The sequence below is a fragment of the Electrophorus electricus genome, chromosome 3 (assembly GCF_041902795.1).
Source record: "Electrophorus electricus isolate QZ-2024a chromosome 3, ASM4190279v1, whole genome shotgun sequence".
Classification (NCBI taxonomy): Eukaryota; Metazoa; Chordata; class Actinopteri; order Gymnotiformes; family Gymnotidae; genus Electrophorus; species Electrophorus electricus.
Window position 1 is genome coordinate 34,087,342 of NC_137499.1, and position 12,365 is coordinate 34,099,706.

Genomic DNA, 12,365 nt, shown 5'->3' on the forward strand with positions numbered 1-12,365 from the left:
CGAAGTCTTTCCAGGGAAAAGCTTTTGGAGGTTGTTTGAGATGTCTGAGAGTTTGGCCTCTCTGTCCTGTGCTGACGCAGCGTCAGCTGTGCAGGTTTGTTTAGTAGTCTGGAGGTGTAGCCAGTCTGCACTGACATCTAACCTCCAGTAATGATTTGATCGGACGGTATGTATATTTTGCTTAGTTTGCCATTCTAAATATAAAGTAAACATGTTGGTTAGCTAAAACTGCAGTGTATAAAACAGTACGTTACAATGACCATTACTGTAGCTAGGTAGTAGCCGTACGAAGGTCGTCCTTGCCTGCCGCCAGCGAGCTAGTGATCTTAGCTAGCTTGCCAGGTAATTAGCAGTCATGCTGGCTAGCTAACTTATAAAATCTGCCTGTTTGCATTTGTCTTTGTAGATTACTACACGTGTAACTACAATCTATCCACACATTCGTTAACACCTTGTGCTACATCGTTTCATCGCTGTCGCGAACTTCACCCTGCGTAGCTTACTGGACGGAGCTAGCTAGCCAACATGCTCGCTAACTAGCTAATGTGAGGTCGTAGCGAAGAGGTAGGTAGGTCGGTTACTGAAATTGTTTAGTGACTTTGCATCTTGGACATATTTGTCAGCCAGACGCTTTATTGCCTGATTTATGTTTGTGTCGGTTCTTATCGTATTAATGGTTCTAGTGTCCATGGTATAAAATGTTTTACAGCATGGGTATTGAAAAATTGGAAAAAATAGCTAACGACCAACATAAGCCTAAACTAAGAGAAACTGACTAGCTAATAGGTCTTCATTCAGCGTTGCCTTTTTTCTACAGACCGGCAAACACGTTTTAAGTGACCACTTATCAATTAAATCACATAGCTAATGGTCACAAGCTCTGCTCCTGGAGATCTTTATTCCTGCAGTTTAGTTTAAACCCTAATCCACCAAGTCCTTGATTACTTGGATGAGATGTGTGTTAGATTTAGGTTAGAGATTAAACCTGCAGGAAGTGTGGTGTAGTGATGTTGTGCAGGAAGGTAGCTAGAGCCTCAATCAGAGGGCCACTCCTAAAGTGTGGCATATGAACATGGGGAGCATAGCAGACTAATCTCTTTCTGTGTTGCAGTGGATGCAGTAAGGGTCCGGGATGGCGGTGTGTGCTCTGACCGTGTTTGACGGGGTGGGCGACGAGGCCACAGCACTGGGCGGGGTCATCATCCTGGTCCTGGCACTGGTTTTGGCCTGGTTGTCAACCCATGTGGCAGACCGTGGGGACCACATCCTGGGCACAATTCTCACTGTCGGTGCCCACGCTTCACTCATCGGCCTGGGAGGCCATGATGGCTATGCAGGTCCCCCGCCCAGCTCAGACCCAGGGGAGCAGCAGGGTGAGGACCCAGTGGAGGAGGATAAGCAGGATGAGGGAGGTGGAGAGGAGGATGAGGGTGCAGGGGAGGAACTATTGGACATCCAGAGAGGGAGAAGGAAAGCAAGTCACGGGCACTCGGAGGATGAAGGGGGAGATGATGAGGGGACAGAAGATGAAGAGGATGAAGGTGCGAGCATTACCGTGCGGCTGAAGTTCCTGAATGATACGGAGGAGCTTGCGGTGCTCAGGCCCCAGGATACAGTGGGAGTGCTGAAAAGGTGGGGTGAAGCCACATCTGCATCACATTAGCAGTAGTATTACCACTAATTTTTAGTAACTTGAATATTACCAATTTAATGATTTACAACCTTGGTGGTAAAGAGAACTGGTGTCTTGAGGATTTTTGTCTTTAGCAGAATTTATGTAGACCTCACCTGGTTCTCCCCCCTCAGTAAGTGCTTCTCTGGTCGCGAGCGTCAGATCAAGCTGATCTACCAGGGGCGGCTTCTGCAGGATCCATGCTGCACTCTCGTCTCGCTCAACATCACCCACAACAGCGTGCTCCACTGCCACATCTCCCAGGCCCCAGACGGAGCCCTGCAGGAGCCCAGCCCGGAGCAGGGCCCCCACGGAGGGTTGGGCTCCAGCCTTAGTGGGGGCCTGCGCTCAGCCGGCCTAGCCTTGGGTAGCGGCAGCCTGGTGGTGCCTGTGTTCGTCGTGCTACTGGCTGTGGTCTGGTACTTCCGTATCAATTACCGGCAGCTCTTCACGGCACCGGCTACCGTCTCCCTGGTGGGGGTCACAGTCTTCTTCAGTTTCCTCATCTTTGGCATGCATAGCCGGTGAGAGTGCGGATGGGCAGACGGACAGAATAAAAAAAGAACCAGAAAGGACAAATGATGCCAGTTTGATGGGGAGGGCACAACCTAGATTTTTGCATGTTTGCTCTGTCTACTGCCTATTACATTTGAATGATGGAAATTATATTGGGTTCAGTTGAGTGGCAGTTGAGTAAAGGAAAATAGTAGCAAAGTACTCAGGGAGCCTTAGGGCTTCTGGTGCCATTTAGATGACTGGAATGGTGTATGTGTGTGTGCGTGAGAGAGAGAGAGCATAGTTTGTGTGTGTGTGTGTGTTCGTAGATTTATTCATGGCTGAGTAGTTAGAGACCGTAATTAATACTTTTGACTCATGTAACTTTATAGTAATTTAATCGTAACACAGGGCTTAATTTTCATTGGTTGTTTTAGGGTATCAGCTCTTATCAGTCTTTCCCCTTATATGGCATAAATGTCTGCATTTTATGGCAATTTAATGGGTTAGTAGACCTTAAATGGTTTTTCTTCTTTACTTGCACCTCAGACTGCTACTGTCTCTCTTATAAAAAAGAATAGACCTGTACAGTTCAGCAGCTGTCATGTGTTCATATTAAAATCTAAGTACAACACAAGGGTGTAGTGGTGGATTTCATCTACCACAAATGGTCTCAGCTTCACAACTACTGAGTGTTGTAAATGGGCTCCCAATATAAATGTATTCTAAAATAGCTTTTGTATAACTAATGAATTTGTATGGTGTGATAGATCAAGCACTGAAGCTTACATTTCACTGTTGTTTTTCACTCTTTTTTTCCCCTCCCTTTGTTAGCCATCATATGCCACTGTTACTAGAGTTATGATGCTTGGAAATGTTATAAAGCAATACATTTGCTGTGAATACAAGATAAAAAGATTGCTGTTGCTTTAAAGCCATAATGCAGTGTTGGAAACATCTTTAAATCACACATGAATTGGCAATTTGAGTGTGTGTGTGTTGGCAGAACATGACAGTAAAAGTAAGGAGAATTCTCATTTTAAACATTACTTTTTGGCATTGGTTCAGAAGGAAATTAACTAGGGAGCATGCACTTCACTGAAGGAATTAGTACACAATTGGTGTTCTCATGTTCACAAATTGTGCCCATCAGTCTCTGGAGCAGTTTAAAAGTGACATGAGAGAAGACACAGGAACTTAATTCTCCTGAGACACACTGGACTTTATTCAGATTACAACACAGGCTACCACAGTTCACTCAGAGGAGACAGAACTAATGACAGCAGTGGAAGTAAGAACATATCCAGACAGTATACGGAGGGATAAGGAACTGTGGAAGCTTCCCCCCTTCACCACACAAATACAAGAACTCAGAGACTCACTCTCTTTAGCTGAATCCACAAGCTACACAGAACAATTAACAACAAAAAACCCCCCAAAAACTTTAAAAGCAATAAGGCTTTTATATATACTGGATTTGATCCATATGAACTGCTTCACTCTGAGCAGTATTAACCAGCTGCACATCTGACACAGTAAGTGCCATATCTTTAGCAGGCCACTTCAAATGGTAGAACTTCATCTTTACAAAGAAAAGCTGGGTCATACCTAAAAATAAAACACCAAAAAGACTAAGTGTGCTAAACACCAACAAACTAGCTTGCGTTCCTAGACCTGACAAGAACATGCACAGGAAGTAGCAAACTTTAGTAGGAAGGATCACAGACTAGCAGGCAAAAAACAGAAGTCACAATACATTGTTGACTAAACACGTAGTGTAATGTACACTAAAATATTTATTAGATGGCAGCAGAAAATGACAAACTGTATAAGAAGCATAATTTGGCCTGAAGCTGTAACACTGATCAATGGACCATTATTTAGCAGGAAGCAGTAGAAACAAACTTTCTTGTAGAATTGTAAAGTATGAAGGAGCATTATGGAGTAGGATTATTATGGACTAGAAGCATGTCGCAGTAACATTGTGCAGTCGTAGAAGAAGTATTCAAACCGTTTTTATAAGCATTATCCTCCCCACACACACACGCACACACTCCCACACAGACTTACCACACACATTTGTCTGAAAACACCATGGCACGTTTACGCTAATCACAAGTTAATAAACCCAAGTAGTCTTCTGCACATCACCGACCAACAACCCTTAGGTCTCATATCTTGAAAATGTGGAGAAAGAATGACACTCAGTTAATTCAGTGTAACAACCATCTCTCAGAGTCAAGGATGTGTGTACTTGCACGCGTGTTGCTCTTTCAGTTCAAGTCATCATAAATACTAGGCGCGGGTGGTACTGGCAGTCTTGGTCTCTTTTTACGACTTGACAGACCGAGTGCATTCTGGGAGCTGCTGCTACTGGCTCCTCCTAGTCCACTTCCACTACTGCAACCCCCTCCTCCTCGCTCTCTTTCTCCCCTCTCTCGATCACCTCCTTTTTCTCTCTCGACTCCACCTGCACTACTCACAATCAGTGAGCCAGGTTTCTTCTTTTTTTTAGGTCTCTTGGAGTCAGAGTTGTTGGTACCTGGGGTGGGAGAGATTGCATGGAAAGGAAACAAATATAAATACAAAATCGTGACAAGGAAAACTAGAAGGGGTAATTAAACACAAAAGAAATACAGTATGCGCAAAGGGCAGGAGTTTTGGAAGTGGACAGCAGAATCCATCATCTTCAAATGAAGACTACATACACATCTCTGAAAAGGCACCTCAAGAGTCCTATGCACTTAACAGGCACTTTACTGATCACTAATACTGCAATTAGAAATATATATTTTGTTAGATTCAGTGTTATCCTTTTTCAGTTCATATTCAAGCAGGATGTCTGTTCTACTGAAATTCCACCATTACCAGCAAGACATTTGTGTTTGACAAATCAACTAGACAATCTGGGGATCCATTTCTCAGCTATCCTTAACACTCAGAAGTGTATAGTGTCTGCACGTATCCCAAAGTCATAATACTTATAAAAGAGTTTTTAATGCTACTTCAAATGTAACTTAAGACCAAACTGTAAACAGCCATTGGGGAACAGAGTTTCAGACTAATGTTGAAGGTTAATCATTTTAAAGAGGTGCATAAGAATACACAATAAACCAAATGGGCAAGAAACTAACACACTGACAGTAAAAACATAGCTAGCTAAATTAGAGACATCCTCCTCTGGCCGGATAAGTTTATTAGAATTTTTTTTTAAATCAAGGCACACAGATTTCTCCTAATCTAGATGGAAAATCAGTGCTACAAGTCAGTCATTCATAATTGTAGCTAGTTTAGCTAGCTAACTAAGCGCTTGTGGACTTTTTCAGCATTGCGTCAGTTGTGCGAAAATGTTGGCGCTGATAATATATCCAAACCTCTAACAGAAATGCTTCCAACGACGATAAAATTTTTAAAAATGACTTAGCTACTTCAGTTGGTTGAGCAAATTCCTCTTCTGATTATGTAAATGGATAGATAAGAGCGTCTGCCAAATTCCGTAAATGTACGAACCCAGCTGTCTTCTCCGGGTGCAGGAAAGCGCATGAGAATTGTTCTTCCCTGACATAACTTAAGTACGGAAACAAGTTTGCACCATAAATCCCTTAATCGATTATATCAAAACGGAGCTAGTCGTCATCTTCACTAGCCAGTTTTCAGATTTACAAATCAGTAAACTGGGCGACTGAGACTATGTTTCGGAACATAATTTCCGCAATTTGAATGGGCGACAGCAAAGATACGTCTGCAGCAAAACATTCAAGACCGCGTAATTTCAAATTTAAAACAATGCAATACTTATTAATACCTTAAATTTGTTCAATGTAATTTCAGACAAATTAAGACCTGGCCTTGCTACTCTGGCCTGTACTAGTGTTAACTTCGTGGACATAAATGAATGGAGACAACAAAGAACTTGGCTCTCTCTCGCTCTCTGTGTGTGTGTGTGTGTGTGTGTGTGTGTGTGTGAGGATTACCGTGTGATAAATGCACCCCCATGAGAAACTCACTGGCTTTTGACGAAGCGGAGTCTGAGGGGGAGATGTCAGATGACCCATCCCACTGCAGACGGGACATGAGGAGTCCTCCATCAGAGATATCATAACCGTCATTGTCCAGCAGTGATTCAGGATCCGGTAGTGATGACCTGTCAATCAACAATATTCACGCTTTATATTTACTGTTCGAGGCCAACCAGTTATTAACAGTAATTGTTAACGCAAATCAACAACAAAGTCTAATTATGGGCAATACATGGCAAATGTGTGCCCTTTATAATAATAGAAAATAAGAATTTCAACATTCACAAGTAATACTTTTTGATCGCTCATTCTTTCAGCAATGCTATTTTTACCTTTCTGCATACAAACTAAAACAAAAGCAGCTGAAAGAAGGATAGTTTATAGAAAAAGAGATGGCAGAAAAATGCACCAAATTAAAATGCAAGAATTACTGCTTCATTGCATTTTTGTTGTTTCAGATGCATTTGTTTATGCGACTAATTTCAAGCTATGCACAATCAACTTCATTGACTGGGCACAATGTACATTACTATACAACAAATGTTAATTGTACACAAACGTGAAAACTACAAATGACCAAATAAAAATTTAGCTGTGGGTGACCAGGTTTAATTATTCACTTCTCTCATTTTAAGATCCACATGCTTCTTGCAGGCCTTCATCCTTCATTCTAAGATGAACCCAATCTAAACAGACATTTAAAAAAAAAATCTTCTAAAACTACAATTCAGATGACACTGAATCAGTAATCCCACAAAATGAAAAACACAAGGGTGAGCCATGTTGTACATCCATGTCATGCCTATACATTTACAAGAGAGTTCTGAATCTGTGAGAATTATAGGAAAAAAGGGGAAGAGACAGAGATAGGACAGGGCTCTGCTCCAGATTCAGACATTAGGATTTCACGTCTCCTGGCCTTTTAAAACTGTCAGTCTATGACAGATTTACAAAGTTGTCATTTTCCAGCAATGCAAATGAAATGGTGAAATGTTAACTCATGTAGTTTAACTCATGTACCAGGTTTAACCAAAAGTACCACAGGAATAATATAATAAATGATGAAAAGCTTGGTCTGAGGAAAGAGATATTGCATCTTTGGGCAAACATGCAATATGGACACTATGGAAGCAGAGGTCTTTTTTTTTTTTTTTTTTTTTTAATTATAAGTGGGCCACAGTGGCAAGGAAGGCTTTGTCCAGCGAGGTGAGGGGACGTGGGGTGAGACTCACGCGGACGGCCCCAGGAGGAAGACCCTGACTGCCCTCCTCTGCTCGTCCGTATGCTGGGGACACCGCTGGGACCTGCCAGGACACAATGTGGCATTATGCACTGCACCAGACAGACTGATTGGGCCAGAGACCAGACAGACTTTGCCAGCAACCAACAATATACAAGAGGGGGGTTCTGGGTTAGAAATGAGTGGTTAGGATGGGTCTTGGGTGCTGGCAGATGTCCAAGGAGCCCCGCGCCATGAAATTCAGGCAGTGCATTATAACGATCTTGAACTGACCAATTGGAGACGAATGGGTCACATTTTAATCCAATTAGAATGGAGATTGATCATCTCTGTGAATGATCAGATGCTGGAAAATAAGAGACGGAAGCCAAAATAATGCAAAATTGAGATGTATATTGCCACTTGTGTTCCATAATATCAGTCCCAACATGACACGATCATTTCCATTTAGATAAATGAAAAAAGATCATGCCTTCACACAACAAGCACAATCAACTTTAAACCTAAATGAGCACATGTATGCACACGCACATACACATATCCTCAGGAAGAGTACAGAATCTAGGGGATGCTACACACGCCTCACAGCTAGGGTGTTCAAAAGCAGAGGGACAGGCATCAGTGGAGCTGGTGGTACTCAATGACAGTACATCATGTACAAACTGATTCTCACCTGTTTCCTTATCTGGAGCTAGTCACATTCTCTTCCGGCACAAAATATATTATTAAACAAATGGCCCATAACAAGCCAGAACAGGAACCTTTGGGGGACTGATATCAGTGATGAACTGAGCCATACTCATGAGTAGTGTATTAGAGTAAGCAAGAAGAGAAGGGAGGTGTACAATATATATTTGTGGGTCTGAATGAACTGAGTTCACCAAGTGATAAATGGCATATCTTAAATTAAGGGCCAAGAGTCAAGCAAATGTTTTACATACTATATAGACCATTTATCAAGCATTCCTTAAAACAAACAAACAAAAAAAAAATCTAAACAGCTAAATATTTGGCAATAATCTGACAAATGTGCTTTGATTCATTTCAGATTTGTACATGTGGAAAGCTGAAGAGTGTGGCTCAGGAAAGCTGTGGCTGAAGTGGGATAGTGTCTTGCTCATAGTAAAGAGCATTCTTAGCAGAGGCAGAACTAGCAGCTTGTTTTTTTAAGTCACATATACCAACAAACTATGTTTCCCCTTTTTATTTATTCATTTTAATAAAACAGCAACTAGTAATAAATAAATAATTAACAGCCTAATTGAACAGTTCCACCTGTAGATTTAAACCAAGCTGATTCTTAATTTGTGAATGAGGATTTAAAAAAAATTTTTTCTTTCCTTGAGTGTTTTACGTGGGTTTGTGTATAGTCGCCATTAATTGCCTTTGTTTTTAAGGGACTGGCATACGTAGTGTCTCACATACATACCGTGTGCACATCTTCTTAGTGTGTTCTGACACAACACCACATTGCTGAAGAGAGAAAAGCTCCTGTTAGACACGTGCCTGTTAACACCAGCTGTTATTCCCCATTAAGACCACAGATCTTTCAGAAAACACTTGATACTATAAAGCCACAGATGCTTGGCAAACTCAGAGCTCGTCAGCAGTACAAGCATATCCCCTAGCAAGTCACAAGTGATATCATTAGATCTTTGCACAAATGACTACATACAATCTTACATACAGTATTTTGTCTCCACCCCCCCAGAGCAAAATATACATTAAGACAAATTAATTACAGAGGCACTACCATGTTGTGATATTAACCACATTACATTGGAAAACCACAAATACCTTAACAGAACTTGGCAATGGCCAAAGAACATGGTGGGAATGATTAAACTAGGATGAATTGGATGAATGGCTGATTGGTTGCTTGCTTACCGTAGTTAGAAGAGATCGTAGCTCTTCTGGAGCCAGAGTCTCATAGCTGATCCCAGAACTGTAGTTGTACTGTGTAGGAGGGGGCAGAAAAGAGGACTTGAGTAAAGAGCTCCACACGACAGACATGCGCACACACAGCATATCGATAGGGCAGGCAGTCAAGGCAGATGAGGCAATGTTGGCGAAGGCCAAAATGAGCATACCTTGTAAAGATCAGGATTGACACTACCACTGAGCTCTCCTGCAATGAGGAAACAGGAGCAAAATGACCCAGAGAGGAAGGGAGGCTCACTATTTTAAAAAAATCAACAAGCAAGAAATAAACGAACTCACCATTTTTATGCTTCAAGGATTTTGATCTTCTGGGAGAATTTGGATTCTGAGAGAGTGTAAGATTCATATAAATGTTTATTAACATTCTGCCTAATGTTTAAAACAAAACTTCATGGAACCTCTAAAAATATTTCAGTACCTTGTCTGACTTTCTCTTCTTAGCTGCCAGGGACAAAATAGATACACTTTACAAACAATACAAGCGAAGCTAAAAGGCTGGTAGGTTTTTGAAAGATATAGAAAATAAATAATAGATCTAGAAAGAGGAAGAACAAGCAAAACAGAGCGCTCACGTTTCTTTTCTGAGCCATACGACCAGTCATTGTCATTGATGTCATCATTGTCTTCTTGGTCACTTTCTGATTTGCTTGTGTTGTTGCTGCTGGCTATCCTGTGGGGAGTGCATCATATTTACTACCCAGGCTAGATACATAATCTTCAAAGGAACCCATGATATACACCGTTAGCTATTACTAAATATTAATAACATTTTTGTATGTGTGTGATTTAGTTGAGGCTTGAGGCTACTCCAATAATTGTTAAAGATCTTAGAAAAAGTTGCAGAACAGCAAAGTTTAGAAATTAGATTCTTTTTTTAAATAATATAACATCTGAACTCATTCTATGCATTCTGAAACTACTGCTGTGAATGTTAGTAGCTAGTACAATTATGGAAAATTTGTTACACAAGTTTCTTCTTAATGTGGATTGTGGATCAGTTTCCCCTTTTGGCTCAAATAAAATGGAACAAACTCAGGCAAGTGTGTGTGTGTGTGTGTGTGTGTCTGCGCATACAGAAAAAAGTGTAAGTGTGCATGACCCGACCTGCGGTTGGCAATGCGACTACTGTTGCGGCCCATTCCTAGGCACTTTTCCAGGTGAGGGGCAAAACGTGAGGCCGCTATACTCCTGCTGCAGTTGGGACACACACACTCCTTATTCTTCCACTGATTGTACACCTGCCCAAATATGTCCACCCCTGGCTGGTCCACAATTTCTAGAGAAATTGGAAAAAAAGCGTATACTTTGGGGGCGGGGGGGGATCCCAGACCTGGTTATGGGTTGACATGACAATTTGTAAAACTGGCAAACCTTTCAAACCTTCATGGACAAAAAGGCAGGCTCAACTAATTACTCTCTTACCAAAATCCTTCATGCTTTCTTGGTCTGTCTCGTCCAGGAAGAAGTAGCCCTGTTTGACTGCTCTGTGCACCTCAAAGCACAGCCCCAAACATGCATCCTCCACCAAGTCTGAGTAGATGTCGTGAGCCAAGGCCTACGACAAAACACAGAAAAAAGCTTTGGTTGATGACCTGTGGTCAGACAATATTCTTGGTTCTTTTTATGACTACGTAACAACTAGGCAGTAACTGGAAGAATAATGAAACCACACTTACCTCTAGCTTGGTGTTATCCAGGCCTGACAGCGACATATCCTCCATTTTCATTGGCAAAAGCTATTATAGGGGGCCCTTCATAGCTTATCTGGTATAGCAGGTGGGCAGCCACACTGTCACAAAACAAATGACTCAGGCCGGATCTTAGTGTTAAACGAAGTTATTTAACACACGCACAGGCAGGCCTACGCGTTCAGCTAACTGACCTGCAGACCACGTTTCGAGCAGTGTTCTCGGGCAATTTAGACAGACACACTAATGAGACCAAAACGAAAGGCAGTATGTCGTAGGTTCTTACCTAGTTAAAATACAGAGGAAAAAACACCCCAAAACATTATAACAGTACACCGAATAAAATATGCATCATGCGTGCATGATCCGTTTCAAACAGAAAAATACAAACATAACTTAGGAAAAAAGCGGCACCTTACTAGATAGTGTATCAATTTAGGTCAACAGGTAGATAATTCACTCGGAGAGACGTTTATTAACAATTCCTTACGAACTTGCGAGCTAGCGAAGCTGTCAACAGGAAATGTAACCATAGACGCTGGCAGAAACCCCCCGGGTAGTCAGGCAGACGGCAAATCTACCGTTTCGAGGCCTCGTCTCCTGAAGGTTTGCTGATGAATGCTGTTCAGAGGAACAGCGTCTGTGCTGTCACACGAGTAAACCAAGCTGACTTCAGGAGCGCCGTGGCGCCACGGTTAGCGAGTTAGCATGTGCAGCGCTTGCTTTTAACGACTACAACCACGGTAATCCCGCGACATTTCTGACAAGCTGCACAGGAAGAATGATTTTAGCTAAATGAAAATCTCAGCGGTATTGTGATACATGTGAGATGTAAGCAATGACAATTGATTACATAGCTGAAATGTGGTCGTGTTGATGCAAACGCTATTTTGTATCCCTCGTAATATAATATAATAGCTACACCTACCCACAACCCAACGGGCCAAGTCCTTCCTGGGAATTCGAGTGTTAAAACAATTCCGGGAAGTAACTAGTACGCTTAAATGTTTTCAAAAATGTTGAAATATAAATACGTTGTTTCAAATCGGTGAAAGAACCACAGAACATTTTAAAACAAAACAAGAAATGCTGAAAAATAACAAAACCCAGCCATTTTGACACCTACAAGGCATCACTAGTCAACTACCGATCATATTAACAAATCGATTCGGTTGCACGTGAATGCTTTGAAGTGGCACGCAGCTGAAGAAAAAAAACAAAACAAAACAACCTCCCCCCCCAAAAAAAACCCACCACACCACTAATATATATAGTTATTTTTACACTCAGTATTTTAAAAAAGGAATAAA

The 12,365-nt window shown here is 41.7% G+C and overlaps 2 protein-coding genes across 17 annotated transcripts; one reads left to right on the top strand and one right to left on the bottom strand.

The window, feature by feature from the left end:
- The first annotated feature begins 26 nt into the window (after nucleotides 1-26).
- tmub2 (transmembrane and ubiquitin-like domain containing 2) lies at nucleotides 27-3,108 on the top strand. 2 transcript variants are annotated; one of them, XM_026998002.3, is made up of 4 exons: nucleotides 55-166; nucleotides 407-564; nucleotides 1,112-1,632; nucleotides 1,807-3,108. In XM_026998002.3, exons 3-4 carry the CDS (start codon nucleotides 1,133-1,135, stop codon nucleotides 2,198-2,200), a joined length of 894 nt encoding a protein of 297 aa, XP_026853803.1. In that variant the 5' UTR covers nucleotides 55-166; nucleotides 407-564; nucleotides 1,112-1,132; the 3' UTR covers nucleotides 2,201-3,108. The 2 variants fall into 2 exon arrangements, with proteins under 2 accessions (XP_026853802.1, XP_026853803.1); XM_026998001.3 differs by lacking the exon at nucleotides 407-564 and having other exon boundaries at nucleotides 27-166.
- A 260-nt stretch (nucleotides 3,109-3,368) lies between these two features.
- On the bottom strand, nucleotides 3,369-12,200 carry atxn7l3a (ataxin 7 like 3a). Of its 15 annotated transcripts, none has more exons than XM_026997987.3 (14): nucleotides 11,984-12,200; nucleotides 11,250-11,341; nucleotides 11,044-11,156; nucleotides 10,790-10,922; nucleotides 10,472-10,643; nucleotides 9,940-10,037; nucleotides 9,786-9,808; nucleotides 9,647-9,692; nucleotides 9,517-9,554; nucleotides 9,314-9,382; nucleotides 8,856-8,899; nucleotides 7,419-7,490; nucleotides 6,142-6,311; nucleotides 3,369-4,709 (listed from the first exon to the last, which is right to left on the bottom strand). In XM_026997987.3, the coding sequence occupies exons 3-14, from the start codon at nucleotides 11,092-11,094 to the stop codon at nucleotides 4,441-4,443; spliced, it is 1,185 nt and encodes a 394-aa protein (XP_026853788.1). In that variant the 5' UTR covers nucleotides 11,095-11,156; nucleotides 11,250-11,341; nucleotides 11,984-12,200; the 3' UTR covers nucleotides 3,369-4,440. The 15 variants fall into 15 exon arrangements, with proteins under 15 accessions (XP_026853788.1, XP_035384837.1, XP_026853790.1 ...); XM_035528944.2 differs by lacking the exon at nucleotides 11,984-12,200 and adding an exon at nucleotides 11,637-11,968; XM_026997989.3 differs by lacking the exon at nucleotides 11,984-12,200 and adding an exon at nucleotides 11,550-11,968.
- Nucleotides 12,201-12,365: the final 165 nt, after the last annotated feature.

What these genes read in the sequence shown, in the direction of transcription:
- tmub2 (XM_026998001.3), top strand. Translation starts at nt 1,133, where the DNA reads ATGGCGGTGTGTGCTCTGACCGTGTTTGACGGGGTGGGCGACGAGGCC. An exon ending in ACAGTGGGAGTGCTGAAAAG is followed by an intron (nt 1,633 to 1,806) that starts GTGGGGTGAAGC and finishes CTCCCCCCTCAG; the next exon opens with TAAGTGCTTCTCTGGTCGCG.
- atxn7l3a (XM_026997991.3), bottom strand. Translation starts at nt 11,094, where the DNA reads ATGAAAATGGAGGATATGTCGCTGTCAGGCCTGGATAACACCAAGCTA. An exon ending in AGAAAGCATGAAGGATTTTG is followed by an intron (nt 10,644 to 10,789) that starts GTAAGAGAGTAA and finishes CAATTTCTCTAG; the next exon opens with AAATTGTGGACCAGCCAGGG. An exon ending in AGTCGCATTGCCAACCGCAG is followed by an intron (nt 10,038 to 10,471) that starts GTCGGGTCATGC and finishes CACTCCCCACAG; the next exon opens with GATAGCCAGCAGCAACAACA.